The sequence below is a fragment of the Chrysemys picta genome, chromosome 1, assembly GCF_011386835.1.
Source record: "Chrysemys picta bellii isolate R12L10 chromosome 1, ASM1138683v2, whole genome shotgun sequence".
NCBI lineage: Eukaryota > Metazoa > Chordata > Testudines > Emydidae > Chrysemys > Chrysemys picta.
This window is the reverse complement of record NC_088791.1, coordinates 232391891-232415758: the sequence shown is the minus strand read 5'-3', so window position 1 is coordinate 232415758 and position 23868 is coordinate 232391891. Positions and strand designations below refer to the sequence as shown.

The 23868-nt window shown below is 40.0% G+C and overlaps 1 protein-coding gene across 11 annotated transcripts in view; it reads right to left on the bottom strand.

The window, feature by feature from the left end:
• Positions 1-7383: 7383 nt before the first annotated feature.
• The window catches only part of PPP2R3B (protein phosphatase 2 regulatory subunit B''beta), a 95379-nt gene continuing 78894 nt past the window's right edge, over positions 7384-23868 (bottom strand). For 9 of the 11 annotated variants that reach the window (XM_005283266.5, XM_024104442.3, XM_065580806.1 and 6 more), the window contains 5 exons: positions 22155-22244; positions 20542-20717; positions 17787-17905; positions 17576-17682; positions 7384-8695 (listed from right to left, as the gene is read on the bottom strand). In XM_005283266.5, the coding sequence (XP_005283323.1) occupies positions 8551-8695; positions 17576-17682; positions 17787-17905; positions 20542-20717; positions 22155-22244 (637 nt within the window). In that variant the 3' untranslated portion in view covers positions 7384-8550. Of the gene's footprint in view, positions 8696-16260; positions 16319-17575; positions 17683-17786; positions 17906-20541; positions 20718-22154; positions 22245-23868 lie in introns of all 11 variants that reach the window. The other 2 variants (XM_065580810.1, XM_005283270.5) reach the window with 2 other exon arrangements.

Below are 23868 nucleotides of genomic sequence, written 5' to 3'. Positions count from 1 at the left end.
TAGCTAAATAGCAAATGACACCCCAGCCAAATCTCCAGCTTTAGCCATGCAACTGGAAGCAGTTGTTACCATTATGGTAAATCGCTGTAGTGTTACTTCTGACATGGCTACTGTGAGGCTTCTGGTAATATGGGAGTTAGGAACTCTGACTGAACTTCACTGATTTCCTCTTTTCTACTTATTAGCTTGGGAATTTTTATAAAAGACATCAGGCTTGTTTAAATATAGTCACTAAATGCAGAGCTTGTAAGACAATTTTCATCAAAATTTTGGGTGGGGCAACATTCTGCTGGGCACTAACTCAGAAGAGCTGTGAGGCAACCAAGTCAGTTCCAAAATCCATTATCCGCAAGTGGCAGAATGCGCAATTACTATAGAGGGAACACAACAAGCCTACTCCTAGGGATTGTATCCTGCCTTCCTGTTCCAGAAGAACAAGGTAACTAGTCATGGGGGTTGGACGGGCGTGTGAGAGACAGGGAGAGAGAGGGAAGAGATGCCAGGAGAACATTTATATGTGCAATGGAATTTGCTGTTTCTCAGATTTGTACTAGAAAAACAACAGTTGAAGAATACAGTGTAAATGTAGACTAGAGACTTTTAAAGAGTAATGTTTTTTCCACTGAGTATTTAAAATTGTTTTGGTCACTGATGCTATCAGATTTTTTATCTGTTCATTGGAAAGGTGAACTGATCCCTAAAAGGCAGCTTGGGAGATCCAGTTGCTCCTGAACCTTCATCATCTTTCCTGTGCTCTCTAAATTGCACTGTGTTTTTCTGACCAGCTTTGTTAATTTCAGATTTGTTTTTTTTTCCTTGTTTGATTGCTAACTGTAAAAATAAACAGTGTCAAAACCAAACTGGTCCCGCTTTCTTTTTTTAAGTTACTTCATTTAAAGAGTATTGTATGTTTGCAGTGAAGAATTAAGTGAACCAGTGCCCAAAGCCCCCGCTCTCACCTACTCAACTGCCAAAACCCACTGGCTTGCATTTCCTATTTCTCCCTCCCCCAGAACACTTCTGTAATCAATGCAAGCACCTTAAAATGGAAAATTTAAGGTCAGTAGGATAGAAATTTAAAACTCTGCCCATTGCTGAATGCACCTGAATCTGCCACTGTCTTTCCAGGGTGCTGCCATGTTCAGCAAGAGCAGGTTAGAGCACAGAAGGGCATAGCCCTACGTATAGCCAAATAACTTAGTTCAAGTATAGGGTGAGTTATACATTTAACTTCTGTCACACTCTCTTCTTCCACACCTTACTGCTTGGGCAGCAGGACTTTATTCTTCTCTGCTAGACAGTTCACATGTAGCTGTAGAAGCCTTCAGGGTCCAAATCCCCATTGTTAGAGGAGGCCAGGGATGGCATTTGCTATGATAAGGCTACTCCAGCCAAACCTCAAGCAGTGAAACAGCTGCTCAGGCTGTGTAAGTTTAGGAGATAGCAGTTGCTATTCCAAGGTATGTATGAGGAGAAATACAGCTATGGAGCTGAGCTAAGAGCTGGGTGGTAGTTTTGCCTGTCCCCTGTCAAAGCTCCCTTCATTCTTCCTGCAAAGGAGACAGACTCTAGGGGAGGATCTAAAGGGTTTAGTCCTGTCAAGATAGAAGGCACAGCCGCAGTACGGAGACTGGCTTATTTCCTTCACAGATGGGTTTGGGGTAAAGACCTGGTAATTCAATGTTTTCGTTGATGTGGAAGTTAGATGAGACTTTAGGTAGGAGTGATAGGCAGTCTGCCCCACACTGGCAGAGAAGGAGTTAATAGAGCGCTGTAGACGCTGTGTGGGAAGCAGCCAATAGGAGAGGGGTTGCGAGGAAGAGCCAATTGGGGCCCAGCAGGTCTACATAAAAAGAACCATAGGGCAGAGCAGGATCTGTTCCTGCTGGGAGTCCAGGGAGTAAGGACTGTCACCCATCCCCAGCTTCTGGCAAACTGAGGCTAGGGATCCCTAGAGGGCTGAGAGAACTGTAAGCACTTTGGATAGCGCAGTGGCTGGTTCCTACAGCTGAGCACCCTGAGATAAGGGCAAACGTCCTGGGCCATGGGGAAGTGGCCCAGGGAAATAGAGCAGCATTGACCAAGATTACAGAGGAGCAGCAGGAGGCAGCAATTTAGAGGTTGGGGCCTGGAGTAGTGGGCAGTCCCAGGTCCCCCCCCACTTGCCACTGGGAAAGTGGCTGGCCTGTTGGACAGATTCCCTTGGAAGGGGGAACACAGATGGCGACCTACCTGGCTGAGTCGAGAAGCGGATGCTGCAGTTTTGGGAGCTGAGAGAAGAGCCATAGGCGAGAGCAGAGATTAAGTGACGGTGTGCAGACCGTCGATGTGGGCATTGGCCTCGAGCTAATCTCCAGCATGACCACGAGGAGGCACCAGTCTGTCGATGAGGACTGTACCCTGTGACAGTAGGAAGGAAGGATGGAGATGTAGAATCACTGTGTCCTGGTAGAATAATGTGTATGGTGGATCAGCCAGAAGTGGTCCCATTCCCATGTTCCTGGCTGAAGTGATGGCTACAAGAAATGGGGTTTTGAATGCCAAGTGTCGCAGAGAACAACCACCCATGGGTTCAAGGAGAGATTTTCCAAGGCATTGAGAACTAAGTTAAGCTCACGTGGTGGAGTGGGCTCCCTTACATGAGGAAAAAGGTTGGATAAGCCCTTGGTTAATCTTACAGTGGTGGGATGCAGAAATGCTGAAAAAACTCTTCAACTGGTAGATGAAAGGCTGTAATGGCAGCAAAGTGGATTTTATGTTTAATGACAAATGCAGGTTTTAAGTTCAACTGCCAGTCAAGAAAATAAGAAAGGTGAGACTCAGAAGGAGATTGATTTCTGGAAATGATTCCTCTTCTGCAGGTAAGTTTTTCGTGTGGTAACTTTTCAACACCACACAATAGAACAATCCCTGTTCTAAAACCCAAGAGCCATGGCTTTGAAGGATGGGTAGGAAAGATGGGTGGGCCAAGGTGCCTGTATCTTGGGTCAGCAGAGGTCTACCACCAAAGGAAGGCAAAGGCATGGATTCAGAGACAGGCGAATCATAGACTTTAAGGTCAGAAGGGACCATCATGATCATCTAATCTGATCTTCTGCACATTTCAGAAATGAGATCTGGAAACCATACCTGCCTTAGCCAGGTTGATGCTAGGAGGAGAATTACTGCTTTCTCCTGTTCCAGTTTGTTCAGCACCCAGCATAGCAACAGTGTTAGAAGATAAATGTTAGTAGAGCTCGAGGCCAGGATTGGGGAAGGTATCTCAGAGTTATGTCTGAGACTTTCCCTCAAACAAAACATCAGCATTGCATGTTGAGAATCATAAAGAGGTGTATCTTTTGGGGAGCTCCAGGTGAAACAGAGCTCTTGAAAGGTAGGATTGCTTAGCTCCCACTCATGATTCTCACTGAAAAATCTGCTCAGGTGTTCTGGAGACCTGGTATGTACATTGCTGAGATATTGATTTGGTGGGTTATGCCGCAATTCCCAAGTTTTATTACCTCTGCACATAAAGATTGGGATCTTGCGTCTCCTTGCTGTTCATCATGCCCCTTATTGAGTGGTCCTTGATCTTGGGTAGGAAATGAACACGTGTACCAAACTGCCCTGACCTCACAGAGATTGCTGTGAAGTGACTTGTGCCTTGTGCTCTTAAGTCATAAGCACATAAGAATGGCCACATTGAGTGCGACCAATGGTCCATCTAGCCCAGTATCCTGTCTTCCAACAGTGGCTAATACCAAATGCTTCAAAGAGAATGAACAGAACATGGCAATCGTCAAGTGATCCATTCCTTATCATTTAGTCCCAGCATCTGGCAGTCAAAGCCTGGGGACACCTAGAGCATGGGGTCACATCCCTGACAACCTTGGGTAATAGCCATTGATGGACCTATCCTCAATGAATTTACATAATTCTTTTGTGAACCCAGTTATACTTTTGGCCTTCAGAACACCCCTGGCAACAGGTTCCACAGTTTGGGTGTTGTGTGAAGAAGTACCTCCTTCTGTTTGTTTTAAACCTTCTGCCTATTAATTTCATTGGGTGACTCTGGGGCTTGAGTTATGCGAAGGGTTAAATAACACTTCTTTATATACTTTCTCCATCCATTCATGATTTTATAGATCTCTATCATATCCTACCTTGGTTGTCTCTTTTTCAAGATGAATAGTTCCAGTCTTTTTAATCTCTCCTCACGTAGAAGCTGTGCCATATCAATCCATTTTTTGCCCTTTCCTGTACCTTTTCCATTTGTAATAATCTTTCTTGATCTCAGGGGATCAGAACTGCACATGGTATTAAAGGTGTGGGCATACCATGGATCTATATAATGTCATGATATTTTCCTCTTATTTTCTATCCCTTTCCTAGCATTCTGTTTGCTTTTTTGACTGCCACTGGAGAGTGAGCAGGTGTTTTCAGAGAACTATCCACGATGATTGCAAGATCTTTGAGTGGTAACATTAATTTATACCCCATTATTGTGTATGTATAGTTGGGATTATGTTTTCCAGTGTGCATTACTTTGCAGTGATCAACATTGAATTTCATCTGCCCTTTTTTTTTTTTTTTTTGCTCTATCACCACATATTGCGAGATTCCTTTGTAACTCTTTGCAGTTCGGTTTGGACTTACAAAATTACTCAAGATAGTTGCCATCTCACTGGTTTACCCCTTTTTCCCGATCATTCATGAATAATTTTGAATAGCATTGGTCCAAATACAGATCCTGGGGGGACCCTGCTATTTACCTCTTTCCATTCTGCACACTGACCATTTATTCCTACCCTCGCAAATCTTGAGCAAGCTATCGTGTCAGCTGCACCAAGACAGACCTGCAAAGAAGCTTTGATGGTCAACTGACAAACAAAGATGAGGGCTGGGAAATGGTCCTTGTAGTCCTGTGGCATTTGGTCAATAAAATGACAGAACATGCTATAGTTTGTGTAGTCATATTTTGCCAGGGTTCCGTAGTTGTAGCCAAACAATTCCAGGCGCTTGAGATCCTTGCAAAGAGGAGTTGATCTGGACTGATGTCTGTTTCTCTCAACCGCACTGACCACCAGAGAATTTGGCGTGAGTTAGGAGCAAAGGTACTCTGAGCCCTTGGCCAGCATGTAGTACTTTGCGTCAGTCCTCTTACATGTAGGCAAGATGGTAGGTGGTATTTGCCAGATGGCATGGGCTGGTGACAGGAGGACATTGTGACAGCTATTGTGACCACATGCAGTATCTTTGGGGCAACAGTGTATTAAGCTTATTAATTATGTATTACTGTGATTGTATGCAACTGTGTGGGGTAGTGAAGGGTTGCCACAGTGTTGCCAAAGAACAGTCAGGGGTGATTAAGGTGAATCACTTAGGTTGTAAACACCTCCAGCGAGCTACCACTGTCTGGTGAGGCCTGCATATACGGTTGAAAACTGGCTTTTCCAGGGACCAAAGACACGGCTTTTGATATAAAATGGTGAGTAAATTGTCAGGATCTTCTATCCAGGGATGGGGTGGGGGATGAGGGTTGTCTAGCCCCCTGTGGAAGGATTGAAAAGACTTTGATCTACTAGAGCCCTAGAAGATGGATGACTGCTGGGAAGCTTTAAAATGTGTATAAGAATTTAAGATATATTTGTTGTAATGTTTTTACCTTACCAATAAGTGTCCTTGTTTAGAAGGCTGTGTGGTAACTCGTAGCCACTAGCAATGTTGTTCCTCGCCCTCAGAGAAAGGGAAGAGCAGGGGCTCTTAGGCAGACTAGCTTGCTGGGGATAGTGCTGTGCAGCCTTAAAACGCTTCTGGCGGAAAGGAGTGGGACAAGGGGTCCTGCCTGTAGACCTGATTGCTGCCTGAGTGTCATCATTAATAGGCAGGGCTATCTTGCCTTGATAAGATATGCACAGTATCCATTAATGAATGGTGGGGTTCCTGTGTCTTCTCTAGGAGGATCTGTAAAGTCTTAACCACTCTTCCTTAGGTCTTGAAAGACTAAAATCAACTGCATAGTAGGAGAGAATTAATTAGAAAGGGGTGCCTCTTCCTCTGCCTTTAGCTCCTGTTCTACTGAAGCATCTTCCTGGAGAAAAGGGTCCTGGGGTACTTGCTGTTCCACTTACTGAGTCCTCTATAGAATTAGTCATCGGGCCACCTCTTCCTGCAGCCCTCATTGGCCTAGAATGGCAAACCACAGCCAGTGGGAGCTGTGATGGGCTGAACCCGCGGACACTGCAGGTAAACAAACCGTCCCGGCTGGCCAGCAGCTTCCCCTAATGGGCCGCACGCCAAAGGTTACCGATCCTTGATGTAGTGTCTGACAGCTAAGCTGCAAGTGGTTAAGAAGGAACTGGAGCAGCAGTATATCTGCCTCACCCCATATACCCTCTGTCTGAGGCTGTATAGCGTGCAGGCATGGATCAATTAACACTGCTGATGAAAAAAATCTCCAATCAAGAGTGCACGTCCCTATGGGTTCTCCACATTAAGTGTGCACACAGCCAATAACTCAAAGAACCTCTATTACTGGCAGTGAAAGAAGACCAGAATGACAGATTCTCTATGTAAAACTGGCCATTTAAAAAAAATAAAGCCACTGCTGTGAGGTCTAACATAGGAACCTCATACTACTATACTTTGCCAATTTTCAGACTAGAGCTGCACTTTAAGTGCAGGAATATCAGCTCGTGAGGAGAACTAGGCCATTAGAAGCATGTCTATGTTTACAAATGCTTTTACAAGTTGGCTTCTATATAAGGGAGCCAGGTTGAGGGGAGCACAACAGCCTGCAACCTTCTTCATGTTTCAAAGTTGTATCTGAGCATGCACTGTGACGTCAGCTTACTCACAACAAGGCAAATCATCCTCCAGGAAGTCATGACGAAGCTTGAAATGAAGTTTGTAGGAGCCCTGCTGAGAAAATTTGGCTTCAGGGTCAGACTTAGTTGGTGAAGTTAGATTTATGTGAACTTCCACTAGACAAAATGCAAAACCTTGTAGACTGGGTTCTATTTATAATCCTGATTGCGTTTTCTCTGATTACACTCTGGTACTGGAAATCAACGCCGGAGCTCATGTTACAAAAAGGGTATTCTTTCATTATGTGACATTGAGATATAACTTGGGCTACCAAGTATCTTAGATCATCACACAATATCCTGCTTGTTTTGTACAGCAATCTTCCTGCAGTTTAGAAACATATTGCCTTCCTCAAGTAGTGGAAAACTCCTACGGATTTTTTCAGATTTTAGTTCTGAATAAGTATGCCAAACGGATCCAAGCTTACCATTTAAAGAAGTGTGTACACACATGGATACCCTGTAATATTTTTTAAAAGGCATCTTGAAATTAAAATAGTAAGACATTTGCTGTCTGTAATAAGTGAGTACAAGTAGATTACATGTATGAAAATCTTTATTTGAAAATACAAACATGATCCTTTAAACATTTTAAACAGATTTACACCGCAAACAAAAATAACTTACATCTTTTTGTACATTTTACATGAAAATCTGTTTAGCAGTAAAGTATTGCTGAAAACGTTCCATACCTAAATTCTCACTTACATTTGTACATTTCAAGGCACTACAACCTTATGATTTAATTGAGTAACAAATGTCAACTTGTCCAGTAAGCAATCTCTTGCCATAGGTAGGCAGGTGAGGAGACAATTTCAAGCTGCTGTGACACTATTTGTTTGAATATTTATGGAATGTGTCAATAGCTAACCATTGAAAAGGAGGAACAAACAAAAACATTGAATGCCCACAGATTAGTGCACATCACAGATCAAGTAACATTTATACAAGGTTTAAAAAAATTGGTTCCTTCTACATGGAGTAAAATACCCTATTAGGCGTCAAGTATGAACACTAAAACAGACTTTAGTATTCGAGAATGGACATCAATGAAAGGACTTGAAGTTTAAAAGGGCGAAGTTAAAGTTGGGGCAAATAAAATGAGGGGGTGGAAAGGAAAGAGGAGAAGCTTGTTTCAGCATTAAATAGTCTACGTTGTACACTAATATATTCGGCTTGTCCAATGAAACTACTCTAAAATACTGAGCCAAATCATTCACTCACAGCTACTCTCATTCTCTTTAACAATGATACCGTTACTAGATTTTTGCCATGAAAGCACAAGCATTCTCCTTATTTCCCATCCTAGCACAGGGACTTCGGTTCACAGATACAGGATGAAGGTGGTCAGTGCACTATGTATCAACTCTAGAGAGAATTATATAGTCATCTCTTAAAACCAATAGAGTACTTTAGAGAAGAACTTAAATATGGTTACTCTTCCGTTAAGGAATTATGCAACATCTATAAATAAATATTTTAATCTATTTTACAAGCTATAAACTACTGAATAAATACAAAAAAGTTTTGTCATTCCATACAAATGCACTTCATTTTCTTTAAATGATAACCTAATGATTAATTATTTTGTAGCACAAAGAACTAAGTTTACTTTCTCTCAAGACAAATCCACTGAATTTTTATACATGTGTAGCAGACCTGCTGCAGACTGTCCTTTTCCTTCTTCTGCAAGTGTTGATCAGAATCACTCAAAGTCCTCTTCATAATCATAGTCATCCAAGTCTACATCAGCTAGATGGGATGGCATTTCAAAGAAAGGTCTTTTCTCCATCTGAAATTTTAGGACATTGGCCTTCTGATGGTCTACAGGATTCAGCTCTGCCTCATAACTAGGAAACAGACAAGGAATAAAAAGAATTAAAGAAGGGTCCAGAGTCACAGGGAAGTGCGTAGGCATTAGTGTACTAATGATGCACCTGCTTTAAGAGATTTACTTTTGACAAAATTTAAGCAGCACATAAGTGTAGATAAAACTTAGTTTGAATATAGCAATGTTCAAGAAAGTTACCATACCAGTTGTAACTGGCTAATCTCTAGGTCAAACGTTATGTGATTTTGTACCCCTTTTCATAAAAATTACATCAGACATACTAGGAATTGAATCAATTAAAAGGACTCAAGCTCATAGTGTGCAAGTGGAGTATTTGTAGGTAAGAGCTAGAGACTGCCAAATGCACCACATACATGTACTTGACAAGAAACAAATTCCCTTCTTTAGAAAGGTAGAAATTAGATTTGGAAACATATCAAAATATGAAGCATAGTGAAGCTACAATGTTATTAAAAGTGGGCCTAATGAGGAAGCCACAGTAACCCAGTGGTAGAAAGCGGGTGGTAAATCAAACAAAGCAGATGCTAGAAAACGAAAGCCAACTTCTTTCATTAATGACAAATGGCTACTTGATAAATGTATCCAGATCAAGAGAATGATTTCCACTGATTTTGGCAGTAACCAGCAAGATCAGTTTTCACACTGTTGCTTTAGCTGGGCATCCCACTCCAAAGTTTAGAGAATTCTAAGAAGTTTTCTAAATGACCCCCAGCTTCTAGCACCCAGGAAGCAGTGCATCTCATGACCAGTTTAAAAATACCTCATTTATCATGCCTCAGTCATTTTTTGAGCCAGGGGTATCTTAGGTTCACATTTGTCATCCAAACTACCACTGAGTGCCGTCATTCTGTACAGATGCTGTCTTTCTACAGAAAGTAGCACTTCTGAGCACTTACTGAGAACAGTTTCTCTGTTTATTGCCTCCTCAACAAGGAGCAGCAAGGACAAGCTGGTATATAGAGACACTAAGGAGATTCAATCCCCACTGAAGTTGGTGGGAATCTTTCCATTGCTTTCAATGGGTTTAGGATTAGACCCCGAAGTGGCATTATGTGGCAAATCACAAGATCATTCTTCTAGCAACTGACAGATCAAAGATTACCCCTCAGCCTATACAGTTTATATACCAGGAATCCACTTGACAACCCTAAAATAAAATGACAATATTAGAGCTAGTCAGAAAAAGTTAGGTGTAATCATTTTCCCTCAGAGAAGTCAGCTTAATCTAAAATGAAATACTGTGAAATTGTGTTGATTTCATTAAAATGTCATACAGAAGAGAAAACGAGAAGTTTTTCACCTTGCCAAAACATCCCATTTTGACATTTTTGGGACAAAACACTTCAATTTTTCCTTTCAATATAACTTTGAATTTTAAATTTTGTATCACATTATAATGTCAAAATTGAAATGAAACATTTCAATCAACCCCAAATTAATTTTTATTTCAGAATTTTCTTTCACAAAGAGTTTAGAAATTCTAGGGTTCTTAATTGGAATGAAAGAAAATTTCAAAATCCTCCATGAAACAAAATTTCTGTTCTTCACACAACTCTAATTATAAATGTTAGCAGAGAGATATTTCAAGGGCTAGATGGGATTTAGCCACACAACTATGTAAATGTGCCTGTGCTGAGAGGGAGAGGGTAAAGCTTCTACTTTAAAAATGGAACACACCAGTCAATTTTCCCTGACAAGTGTGTAAAAGCCTTAAAAACTTAAGTGTAATTTCTCAGATCCACTGATTCTCACTTAAATTAACTGGCTCACAGCAAATGGTGCCAAGAAGACAGAATTCACCGACTAACACCCTTTCACATTATGTCCTCCTGGTTACAGAACAGAGACTAGATCTGTGGGTAAAAATACTCATTTTAAAATCACTGAACAACTTTAGTTGGGTATCTGTGAAGGACTGTGAAGTTACACAGTCCAGACAGAAAGCTTTAACGGTACTGTTACTATTAACTTCTTTGCAGCCTATTCCAGTCTGGGGCTGAAATCCACACTTGCTATTTGACTTACTACTGAACAGCACCTGTCACACAGACACTCTGACTAGGAGTACTGGCCCAGATTTTCACAAGTTTTACAGGCACAATTTTGTGCCAGCAATTCATTGCATGGGGGACTGTCTGGTCAGCAGAGCTCAGTCCCTCCAAAGAAGCATCCCTTCTGTAAGTTTTTGCTCACAAAATGTATGTGTCTGCTAGCCAGAGTTTGGGAATGCCAATGTGAAAAAGAAGAGCTGAAAAGATAGCTGCCCCCACTTCCCCGAATTCCTTTCCACCATATACTTTGTTGCTCAGATAAAGTACAGAAAGCTCAGTTACCCTTCTCCTTCCCTTTGAACACCAAGCTAGTCAGAATCAGCCAGGTGGGAGATACAACTTTTTAAGTGGGACAAGACAAAGCACTTTTGTTTTCAGTGGAACAAAAAGTGGGATCTAGAAAAAGACCAAAATCTGCCATTTTGATTCTAAAATACAAGGTAGAACTCCACTGGGAGCCCACAGCACGAAGGTAATTAAAGATCCCCTCCCCTATGGGATAGGCCATGGCTCCACCTGTCCTCCCTGGAGTGAATTTCCAGTAGGCCAAGCTGTCACAGTACGGTATACCAACAAGAGAATCTGGCCACAGAAAAATCCCAACTTTAATGCTGTTAACCACTGTTTGTACTAGCATCATATTTCTTCAGGAGACCAGCAACCGGGGCACACAAGTAGGTGACAGCATGGAAGCTGGCTAGGGAAGACAGAAGCAGAAGTCTTGTAGGAAGTGAATTGGGCTACAGGTCAAATCGATTTGTGAGAAGTCTTAAGAGCTGGAAAATTGATTATAACTGCAGCCGTTCGTATATAGAGAAAGTTAAGCAGAGGTGAGATCAGAATTTTTTCTTGAATTTCTAGAAGAGAATAGAGTTTTGTTTATTTATAGGCTTTTCTATGGCTCTCATCACTAGTACATGTGCACCTGTCTCAGTGACAATCACTGCCCCCCCCCCCACACACACACAGAGTAAAGGATCAGTGCAATATGCTGGTGCCAGTGCTTTGAGTGTGGCCCTTCAACATTTTGTTTGGAGAGGCAGAACAGCTGAGTGATAGCAGTGTTGAAAGCTAGCAATATAGAAATGCTGATTTTAGTCACTGCCACTATAAAAAAGTAAGAGATGGCACAATTAAACACTAATGCATTCGTTTTTCAATATGTTGCCAAAAAACGCACACACATGATCACAAGATCTCACATCCAAGTTGTTTTGTGCATCCCAGATACTAGAAATTTTGGAATGGGGGCAGCTAGATGCCACCGTAGTTACAGGGTCCCAGCTATGTCAATTTAATGTAGAGGTGAGAGAATTAGAGACTGAATTCACTGCTAAGATAATATCTGAATTGGTCCACCATGTCTGTCAGGCTCTATCATGAGGCTCTATCATCCTAGCTGTAAAGTTTCAGGTGCCTTCTAAGGTAAGGTAAACAGGGACAGTGAATTCAGAACTAAAAATACCTAGTTAAGGTATAAAAAGGCTCAATCTTAACCTTGATCACTAAAATCAATGTGGCAAAGTCCTGGATATTTATAAGCATGTAAGTAGAGCTCCACAGGTTGGTGTGTTAAATCAATGGAATGTCCACACTATGTATGCACAGTATTCAAATGTTTAGTCCTTCGCTTCATTCTTTGTAATCAGAATAAATTTTCAGACATCAGAATATATTTGTCCCTATTTAAGATTCAGTTGATGGATGTTTTAAATTAAGAAGCTGTTTGAGTTCTAGGGCACAAAATAATACATCTGAAAAGTGTCTTTGGTACTAGACATTTTTTCATATTCAGATAATCCTAAAAAGCAGCCACACAATCTTTCAAAATTTCCCCAAAATATTAATCACTGGGCTGAGAACAAGCATGAGAAACTTCATCCTAAAGGTTAAATTTTTCACTTATGTTATAAGTGCCTGAAAACAAGGGTTTATAATGAAAGTGACTCTTCAGCCATAATTATGGGGTTCCTAACAGACACTATAATTTGCAGTCTTCTACACCATTAATTCCTTCTTTTGGAGACTGAAATAGATTCTTCGAAAAAAGCAAACATCCAGAATGTACTGTTTGCATTTATGCCACTGTGCACACACTGTGCAGCAAGGAAAGATGTGGCAACAACTTTTTTCAGTCATATACTGTGAAGTTAACCAATTTCTATTCCATGATAGAAGAGAGTAAATAAGATTTTCATCCTGCACTACCACTCTGTTATTCCTGGTTTAAGACACCCATGTACTCAAAAGGGTATTTAAACACTCCTCAAGTTGCACATATGCCAGCATTTATGCAGTACTTTGATTATTTCGTGATTACTAAGGAGCCCAGCCCACACACCCACTATATCAGAAGCTTCAGACAGATTTAGTTAAAGTTTTATAGGTAAAATATTTTTGTCCAGGTCCTTTATTTTTTCCTCTCACTTTCCAAACACCATTCAAATTAATAGGAATTCTCAATCTAAAAAAGAAAGGTTAAAATCTGTACTGGAATGCCCTGGTTCTAGATAGGACTATACTGAATCCTGTGATGTCAGGAGCTGAGCTTTGCTTAAGTTAGCTGTTCTAATAGACAAGACGGGAATATCACCATTGATATTCCCAAAAGATTAATTGGAACAAACTTTATGCTGAATTTAAAAACATATTTGGATTTTCAGATAGATGCATACATCAAGAAAGGCCAACATTACCACATACAAAACAAAACAAGAGACCAGGAGGCTAATCAGTTTCTTTATATAATGCAGTAACAAAGCCATATGCCAATTTAGTCATCTATTGTAAGAAAAGTTCTTTATTTTAAAATCAGTTTACTCATCGCTATTTATAATTTTGCATTCTCTCTTGGCCTCAACAAAAAGTCAAATGAAGTCTGCTTCATTTTCAGGTTCTTACACTACAGAGAAAAGGTTTATGTAACTGCTTCTTTGGAATATTAAAATTGTAAAAACATTTTTATTGGTCTTGTTTTATAAATTCTTGTTTTAACAGCATTTAAATTGTGAGCCAACTTTAAATTGACTACAAAACAACTTGTCTTGTCCTACTCCTTAAATACTAGTATTTGTTTGCTTTGAGTCTTCTAGAAACTCACTTGCCAACTTCAACCTATTACTGTACACATTGATTTTAGTAGCTGTCCTAGTTTTGATGTATTAGAGATATACTCATTTGGTATTTCCAAGCCAGTGGTCTCCAAATTAATAATGTAGGATCTAGGCACGGAAGCCCAATAAAGCAAGATCAGTAAGTTATAAATATTGGTAGTTTCAATCGGGGGGACCTATTTAAATCAACACAAAAATGGCCATACCAGATCAGACCAATGTTCCACCTAGCCCAGTATCCTGTCTTCCAACCGGGGCCAAAGGCAGATGCTTCACAGGAAATGAACAGAACAGGGCAATCATCAAGTGATCATCCCCTGTCATCCAGTCCCAGCATCTGGCATTCAGAGGCTTAGGGAAATCTAGACCATGTGATTTAAATCAGGAAGCCAGAAACCTAGATTTAAGTAATCAATTTTAATCGTGTTTTGCATTTATATATTAGTTATTTTCCTAAGGAAATACATTCTCTTTGGTTGCTAACCATTAAAATTCACTGATTTGCAACTAAATATAGCCTTTATATTAAATTTGGTGCTTCTTTTTGCTAACCAGGAGGATACACTACATTTACATACATTTATTGAAATTATAGAGTTAACTTTTTTAATCTAGTAAAAAAAGGTGAACTTGTGAATTTTGTCAAGCTCTATTTGGATGGAAATTCAACTTCAATTAAAAATGCATAAAATAGCATTTTTAAAAAAAACTAGAACTACCTTAAATGTGCTGGACACAAGAAAAAAAAAAAGTTTATCAAAACATGAGGAGTTAGACAAAGGAAGCTGTAATTATTGAATTGAACTGATTGTTTCTGGTCACCCTGTACTTCAAGATTTTAGAACTAGAAGATCTCATACTTTCATACCGAATTTGTATTTATAGATTGGAAGAGAAAAAAAAACTTGTTTTTGAAACTCCCAACTGGCTTCTTAACTTTGAATATGCTAGTCACTGATCTAAACTAGCTGAATAAATTTGAAATAAAAAAAAATTCTCTGCACGCTTACTGGTTTCTCTGCTCAGCAAAAGCTGGTTTAGCACTTTAACTTCAGTTCCAGGGGCTCAGCTAGTGATTTCAACTAGTTCAGTGGTTTGACTTTCTTTAAAAACTTGGCAGCAAATGCATACTGCTTAATACTACTTTTTGTATTTAATTTAAATGATTTTAATAGTTATTTGTAACAGGTTTAGGCCTTAACACATTATCAATTTTAAACATATTAAAAAAATAAACCTGTATTCAATTTAAATAAAGAAATCCAATATCTATTTTTAAAAAAAGATTGTACAAAAAGAGTATTTTATCCACCCTGGCTCCGATCAGACAACAGAAATGCACTGCCTCACTTGAAAGATTAAAGTAAATTAGGACACCAATACAGTAGATTCCGCTTAATAGCAACCTGGGTATTAACAACTTCAGGTTAATAGCAACATCCCAGTGATTTCAATGTTAACGGGATTCAGGTATTGGCAATGGCATGCTGCTTATTAAGAATGTTTTTTGGAAGAAAGGCTCTACTGCAGGCAGCTTTGCAAGGCTGCAACCAGGGAAGAAGTTTTGGGCTATGCCTTCCCTGACTGCAGTCTTGTAGTCCTGCCTGTGGCTGGTGCTCAATATGTTCCAGTGCTTCCTTTTGGGGCTGCAGCCCACAAACTTGGGGCCACATGCAGGAGGTCTGGGGCTACATGCTGGGAAGGGAGGCTGTGGCATGGTACCTCTCCCTGCACCTTCCAGACTGCGCCCTAACGGGGCTGCACACAGGGAATGCAGTGCTGGGGCGTGCTGAGCCCTAACCCCCAGAAAGCAAATGGAGAGGTACTGTGCAGCTGTGGGTCCCTACCACCTCTGCTACCTATAGAAAGCCCCTGCATCCAGGCAGCAGTCCCCTTCCCCACAGGCAGGTTTGCAGTCAGGGAAGGCACATCCTAGTGCTTCCTTCCCTGGCAGTAGTCTCAAAAACTTGCCTTTCACTTATTGGCAACTGCCCGATAATGGCAACTTTTTGCTGGTAACTGAGGCCGGTTGCTAATCAGCAGAATCTACTGTAACTTTAAAACACCCACCTCAATGATTAAAGGGTCAGAAAATTAATCTTAACGCAATGAGTGGTGCAAGTTATATAGCAAGAAAACACTGAGAAGCAAGACTATGTAGAAACACTGGTAAATTATGCCTATAGAAACATTTAGTAAACTTCATAGGGAAGCATCAGTTAAACCATACTCTAATTACCCTGTCAACTGGGGAAGTTGATGCTTAGGAGGAGAGAAGTTAGAAATTAAGAACATTAATTAAACTCAACTCTGGATCTTATGCAAGGATGTGATATTTAGAAACATGCAGCCCTGCACCAGTAGGAACCTCTGGACCCTCTCAAAACAAGCATCCTTACCTTAACATTTCCTTACACTAGCCTTGGGCAGGGCTAGTAGTCAGAGAAATCAGAATCCCTAAAATTGTTACAGAAGGAATGTCAGTGTTCTGCTGATACAGGGTTTTTTTTTTTCTGGTAAAAACAGAAGAACATAAAACCACTAATAGCTGAATCTGAAGGAACATCTGATTACTTTGCTGTGGCATCATGTTACAGATGCTAGATTTATAAGAAATATAACCAGTTTCAGTTTATCTCCATGGTGTTGGGATTTATATTTCCCTTCCATTCTCCAATAGGTATTTACATATAAAGGGTTTGCATTGACTCCTAAAAGCAGACATTCAGGAGATCAGTAACATTTACGCGATAGTGGTCTTTCAGCCTGGGAATTTGCAAAAAGTTCACTACTTATGCCTGGACACATCTTTTTAAGAGGCCTCTTGGACTCAAGCTACTAGAACCTCTTGCACAAACAAGCTCTACAACAGAGGCTTGCAGTCTTTTTGGTCCTTTTTAGAGAAGATTTTGCAGCCGCCATAGCATTTAACTGAACACCCTTTCCTGAGGCAGTCAGGCACTTTTCATGCCCATCTGATGTGCGAAATCCAGGAACATCAACACCCTTTATTCTTTCCGACAGATCTTACATCTTGAGGCAAAGCAACTTTAAAAAAAAAACAAAAATGCAAGTAGTGGTCTAAAGCTACAACAGCAAACACAAAACCTTAGTCCTAAACACTTACTATATAAAAGTATTTAGACTATTAAAAACTAGATTTGAAAGACTAGCATGGAGTAAGGCAGATGTTGGATTTTATGATTGCGAGTAGCTGAGGCATGATTAGATGGGTGGGGTATTTATTAGAGAAGGAAGAAAAATAAAATTGTGTAATAGTTTAAAGTTGTTTCTATCTTACAGGGTCCAAAATGGACCCCTTTTTGTTTTTTGAAGTTTTTTATTCACACATTTTGTTTATGACATTTTTTCATGTTTAAATACATTTTGTGAAACTGCTTTTTTAAAAATTGATTTTGATTTGGAAAAAAAGACCCTTTTGACAAAAACTTTGTCAAACTTCAACTAGTTCTAGCACTTATACCTCTGTCATTGGAATGTACTGCTTGAGATGCATGAGGATGCCCTCATAGGCCACCTCAATACCCTCTAATCTACTGCTCAAAAAGGTTCGTTGGCCATATAGCTAGATATGGAACTCCTGCAGTGGGGGGTCTGAAAGCAAGGCATGATGGACATCAAAGTTGTTTAATATGTGGTACTCTAATTAGTTTAGCTAACTCATACTATTAACATTCCCCATATCGTTCTTACCCATCATTCCACTGGTCGCTAGCTGCCTCTTCAGCTACCAGGATATCATACTCTTCAGCAGCATATTTCTCCCAGTCAGAAATCTCTTGGCTTTCATTTTCACCATCCTGAACAGAATCAATTTTAACATTTTATTTATGCATTAAATTTATGCATAATGCATGGTATTACATTTTATAGGTTTGTGTTTAACAAGACAAAGTTTACTTACCCTCAACATAGAAAATTGATCCTTCTGCTCATGGTCAAGGTATTTTTCAATGTTGAAAAAGGTATCAAAGAACACATTTGCTAACTTACACTTCTTTAAGTCATGGAGAGTAATTTTCTCTGGGAAAAGATTAAGAGATAAGTAGTAAAATATTAAAAAATATAAACTGATTGAACTGTAATTCATCCCTTCGCTGAAAGTGCAAATGGGTTGAAAATTTAAAAGGAAAAGAATCACCATTTTGCTCAAGAACTAAAAAGCTGTAAGGTTATCAGCACTATTTCAGTTTAAAGTTACAATTTTCAGTAGCCTGTCTGATGGAGAGTGATTTGACATGCTCTGGGTGCCTTATATAAAGAAATTATAACAGGTCCCAATCTGCCTTAAAACTGGTTTAATGATAAACTTGAGTATTTAAAACTTCAATTCAACATTTGGTCACTGAAGCACAGGTGTTGGCCTGTGCGGGGTCACATGCAGAATTGAAGCCTATGTTTAGGGTGGTTAACTCCTTAGTTAAGATGACACATTCTCTAAACACTTATGGGTTTGAAGGGCTCCTGCTGTTTCAGAACCAGCTGAGAGCAACTTCTCAGCTGGTTTTGTGCTCTCGCTGCTGTCTTATTTATTTTCCCCACACGTACAAAAGCATAGTTCCTTTCCCATGGAAGGCTAACAATGCTCCCTGAACCCCCATGAGGCAAGTCTTCCTGGATGTCAGCGTAGCTTCTGCTGGGGTCCATCTGTCCCCAGGTCCCTCACCTATTTCTCCACAACAGCTTCCCCTACTATTCTCCTGCTACAACCCCTCCGCCTGCCTCTTCCTCCTCCAGTCCAGTGAACAGCATGTTCGGCTTCAGTCCAGCTTTCCTTTCCCACTACCCCTTCCTCAGCCCTCCAGCTTCACCACACACCAGCAAAGTGCAAGTGAGTCATTGAATTGTAACTCCCTTGCTGGACAATGGCTGTTGATGGTTGTTCAATACCCGCCCGGGGGCTGGTTAGCTCCCTTGTCCTTTGTCTGTGGGGATCTAATATCTGGGCAATTCCCCAACTCACAGCATATTTTAGTGCTTAAGTCAGTTTCTTTTCAACCACATTAGACAAGTTTTGTAATCTTTAAATAGCCCTTAATTTGAGCAGGGAAGGTGGGTGGTGAGTGTGTGACTTCAAAATAATTACTATGTTCAGTGAACAAAAATTATAGGCAAGTACAACAGATTCACACTCCTGGAGACTATTAAAATCCAAGGATGTCTAAGAACTGAGTACAGGAAATCTCTTAGGAAAAAAATAAGACTACGTATAGATAATACCATAAAAAGTGTCAATAAGAAAGCATTATTGAAATTTGATTCCACAAGAAAAATTAATAGATGCTCTGAAAGATAAGAGAACTGAGCTACTCATCCTATACCTTTAAAATAAAAAACAACAGATAGCCAGGCCTAAATTTATGCTACAATTCTGAGACCATGCAATGATATTTTGTGAATACATTATATGTTTGGAACTTCATGTATCTACTCTGCAAATCTGTTGGATGGAAACCAATACAAGGCTGGTTGTTACTGAAATAGGTTACAGGAACTCTAACCGTAGTCAGCCAGACATTTAGACATTACTTTTGGACAGCCTGACTCATGTGTAGTGTCAAATATAACAGACTGATAGACTCCAAAGCCTTATCCTGAGCTGGAAGCCAAAGCTTCCAACATGCAACATGTGGAGCATGTTGAAAGTGGCTTGAAGATGTGGGAATAAGCAGAATAAGGGATACAGATTACTGTTGCACACTTCAGTACCTTAAGGAGTTTAGAAAAGACAAGCAAAATTACTTGGATTATGGAAAACTACGGAATGGATCAGTCGCTACAGCCTGATGCCCACTTAATATTTAAGAGTTTGTGTCATCAGGAATAACATTTTCTATATTAAAAACTTGAGTTTCTGTAGGTTTCATCAGCTAAGGGTCAAATTTAGGAGGATTAAAATGCAGTAAGCCCCTAGTGAATTTTAAGTGAACGTGAGCTGCTCAACTTTTTTGAAAATCAGGCCATTTTTATGTGCCTAAATATGGATTTAGGATACTAACATTAGGCACCCACGTTTGAAAATGATTGCCCTTGTCTACGACAAGTCATTCCACAGCTGATTGACAGATTAAAAGATAAGTGAACTATTAAACATTAGATTTCTTCGTAGAAGCACAAGTGAAATGAGAAAACTATAGCTGCAGTATGGAGCCTGTCAGTTAAAGTGAGACAGACAGCCCTGGGTCGCAGTCAGTGACACAGGATTTCAGTTTTTGAGTACTATCAACCTAGCTATGGGAAGGAGCATATGAATTCATATAAAGAAAAGACTAAAAATTTTTAAAATTGGTCCTCTTGATTTTGATGTGCAAAGTAATTCACTCAGCAGACATTTCATTTCACAAGAACAAACATGTTCCAGTGGAAGGACCCCTGTTACAGAACTATTAACCATCAGTATTTTCTGATCTAGTTTTTTTTTTTTTTTTTTTTTCAGAACTAGCAATGAAGATTAGGCCTAACAATCTGATTCTTACCATAAAAGCAACTGATATTCTAGGCTGATCAGTGAGCAGCTACTTCTGCTTAACTAAGAGTATTAAGCTTGATCAACTAGCAAAGGCAGATTCACAACACAGCCCAGTGATGACCCCATAGGCCAAGACCAAATTAATCTGAGGCAGCAGAAAATAGTTATAGAATGGAAAGAAGCCCCTTACCATCACATTGTGGCTTTACAAGATCCAGCATCTGGCACAGACAGTCTTCAAAGGGCAGAGGTTCAATGGCCATGTTATCCAGTTTTTGGCACTGTTCCTCATAAAAGTACTCCAGTTCATACATAGACAATGCACCATCCCCATCAAGATCCATACAGCGAAACCAGTATTCAATGCTGAAATAAGTGATAACACTAACTGTTTACTGCATGAATGGGTCTTGGCAAAGTCTAAATTTTTAAAAAAACTTTTACAGACATTGGACAGCTCACAGATCCCACTGCATAGCTTTAAGCATACGTAGTAGGGATTTGCATTAAGTCAAGAACAGACTATCATGATATAGCAAACTTCTGCATAAACACTTCTCTCACCAGGTGCTGACTCAGATACAATACAGGGTAAGCTATATTGTGCATTTTAAAAATACCTGTAAATTAAGTAGGTAGGAGGACCTAATTCCACCTCCGATATTTGGCCACAATTCCTAGTGAAGTCATTGGAAAGTGAAGGCATTAAGAGTCAAATTCTGGCTTCCTACAAGAGTTCACACTGAAGGACTACCTTATATTTCATCAACACCTCATAGTTCTGCTCTGTCATAATGCAGCTCTTACTAAAGTCTTTGATGCCATATAGCAATGCAGAATTTGGTTCATTATTTGCGAGCCTATCCCTACTCAGTATTAGGGTTGAATAAAATATAACCCCATAAAATAGCAGCACTACTTAGGGCAGGTCTACACTATGGCAGGGATTGACACTCTGAGATTGATCCACCGGCAGTCGATTTAGCAGGTCTAGTAAAGACTTGCCAAATTGACTGCAGATCGTTCTCCAGTCGATCCCTGTACTCTACCCCCGACGAGAATAGTAAGGTAAGTCGACGGGAGATTTTCTCCCGTTGACCCTGGGGTAACTTGACCTAAGGTACATCAACTCCAGCTACATTATTCACATAGCTGGAGTTGCGGAGCATATGTCGACTTATTGCGGTAATGTAGACATAGCCTCAGTTAACCATATTCATAGTCATTAAAAGAGTGCTTTGAGGGGAATTAATGAAGAACCAAAACTGAAAAGAGAGAACACTGACGTAAAGAAATTTCCTTAGCCAGCTTCCTTTTACATCCTACTTTTTCTATAGATTGGTGTTGGGTTAATAACTTCCTCCTTACCAGTTCAGATTCACTTTGCTTGTGCAGTGACATCAGTCTCACACATTCGGCATTCTAACCTCACTATAATGTCAGAAGGGAATGAACATGTTCAAGGAAGACCTTGTTTGAAAGTAAGAGCTTTGAAAATTACCAAATCTAGCAAGAAAGAACAATTTTATATGAAGGATAGGTAGATTGTTTAAGCCTGATATATTTGAAAACGTTCCTCTAACACAAAACCCCTCTTTAAATGAATCAGACTCAACAGCTGAAAAGAGGCCAAAGAAAATCAAATGAAACATACAGATTAAAAACACTAATTAGAAGTCTTCAAATGTAAATTGCTTTGGAATTTCATGGGTCAGGTCAGATAGGTATGTTCTGCCAGTTTATAGCTAGAGGCAGTCAATAAAGCCAGTTTCTAGTTATGCGCAAGTGTCAGTTAATTCTTACCTAGTTGGAGTCTTTTTGTCCTCTTCAGATATCAAAAACCAGACAAAATCAGCGTAACTAAGTTTTCCTTCTTTCTGTGCTTTTCTGCCCCTTAAAGACCAATCCAAGTATTGACAAATGGAAAACAAGAATGAAGAAGTATTTTAAGGCACTGAAATACTGCAACAAAACTGGGACTAGACTTCACCTCTGTAAAAGGGTCATTTTGTTCATGTGAATTTTGTTAATTTTAACAAAAGCTTACATCGCAGTTGAAGTTAGGGAATGCAGCTCTGGCTCAGGATCAGCAACACTCCATGTGCTGTCCCAGTCCTAACACATCCCGTATGAAAGAACGGGGAAGTGGATGGCACAGAGTACGGTGAGGAGGAATTCTCAGCTGGGTCTTTAAGGGAGCTGATTAGACCTCAACTGGAATAGTGTGTCCAGTTCTGGGCACCACATTTCAGGAAAGATGTGAACAAACTGGAGAAAGTCCAGAGAAGAGCAACAGTTAAGATCTTTCCAGAAGGCAGGGAGGACAGCTAGATTGATTGGGACACCTGAAGCCAATCGCATGAGTTATCTGCGATTGACAGCCCACATATAAATTTCTTAGTCTCTAAGGTGCCACAAGAACTCCTGTTCTTTTTGCGGATACAGACTAACACGGCTGCTACTCTGAAACCGGTCACATATATATGATACTTCCTGAATTATTTTTGGTTTCACTTCCATTTCATTTCTGTTTTTATGCTGCACTGATAATTACAGTTTCTAAGCAACTTTCTTTGTGTCCTATACCTTCCAAAAGAGAACTTCGATTTTTACAAAACTGACCAATTAAGAAAATAATCAGATAAGTAGCCTTGCTTAGCACATTGTGAAATTTCTCCTGTACAGAATTCCTGTTTTTAAAGCATCTTTCTGATACCCTGCTGATGTTTAGATCTTTTTGGGAAGTCTGACAGCAACATCATGAAACGTGCCCAAGCACACTTCTTCTCTGGGGCTGTCTACTGCCACTTTGGTTTTAGATTTTCTGCTACATTTACTGGTCAAGACCCCTTTGCTAGCCCTCAGGAACAGCATACATGAGAGATGCCAAAAAGCACTGCATGAGTGTGATGTTGTTCGAGCAGACAGAATTGTTCAACTCAACTGTTTTTTTGGACAAAAAATGCCAATTAATCAAAACTGAATTTTTCACTCAAACTTACTGGTTTTGTCATGAAGGTTTCAAGTATAGGTCAAAATAAGAGAGGCTACTCTAGAATAACCACTAGCCCAGTGGCTAGGACACTCATATGGGATGTAGGAGACCAAGATTCAAGTCCCTACTCTGCCTGGTTCATGCAAGTGCCCTGTCAGGGTTCCCCCCACCCCACTCTGAACTCTGGGTACAGATGTGGGGACCTGCATGAAAGACCCCCTAAGATTATATTCTACCAGCTTAGGTTAAACCTCTCTAAGGCACTAATTCCTTAGATTGATATTGCTGTCACTACCAAGTGATTTATACAAAATATTCAGGGAAGGGTCACTTGGACTCCCTATCCCCAAAATATCCCCCCAAGTCCCTTCACCCCCTTTCCTGGGGAGGCTTGAGAATAAAATAGCAACCAGCTGCCTTAGCAATGTGAGCACAGAACAAACCCTTTGTCTTCAGGACACTGAAATCAATCAGGTTCTTAAAAGAACTTTATAAATAAAGAAAAAAGTAAAATCACACCTG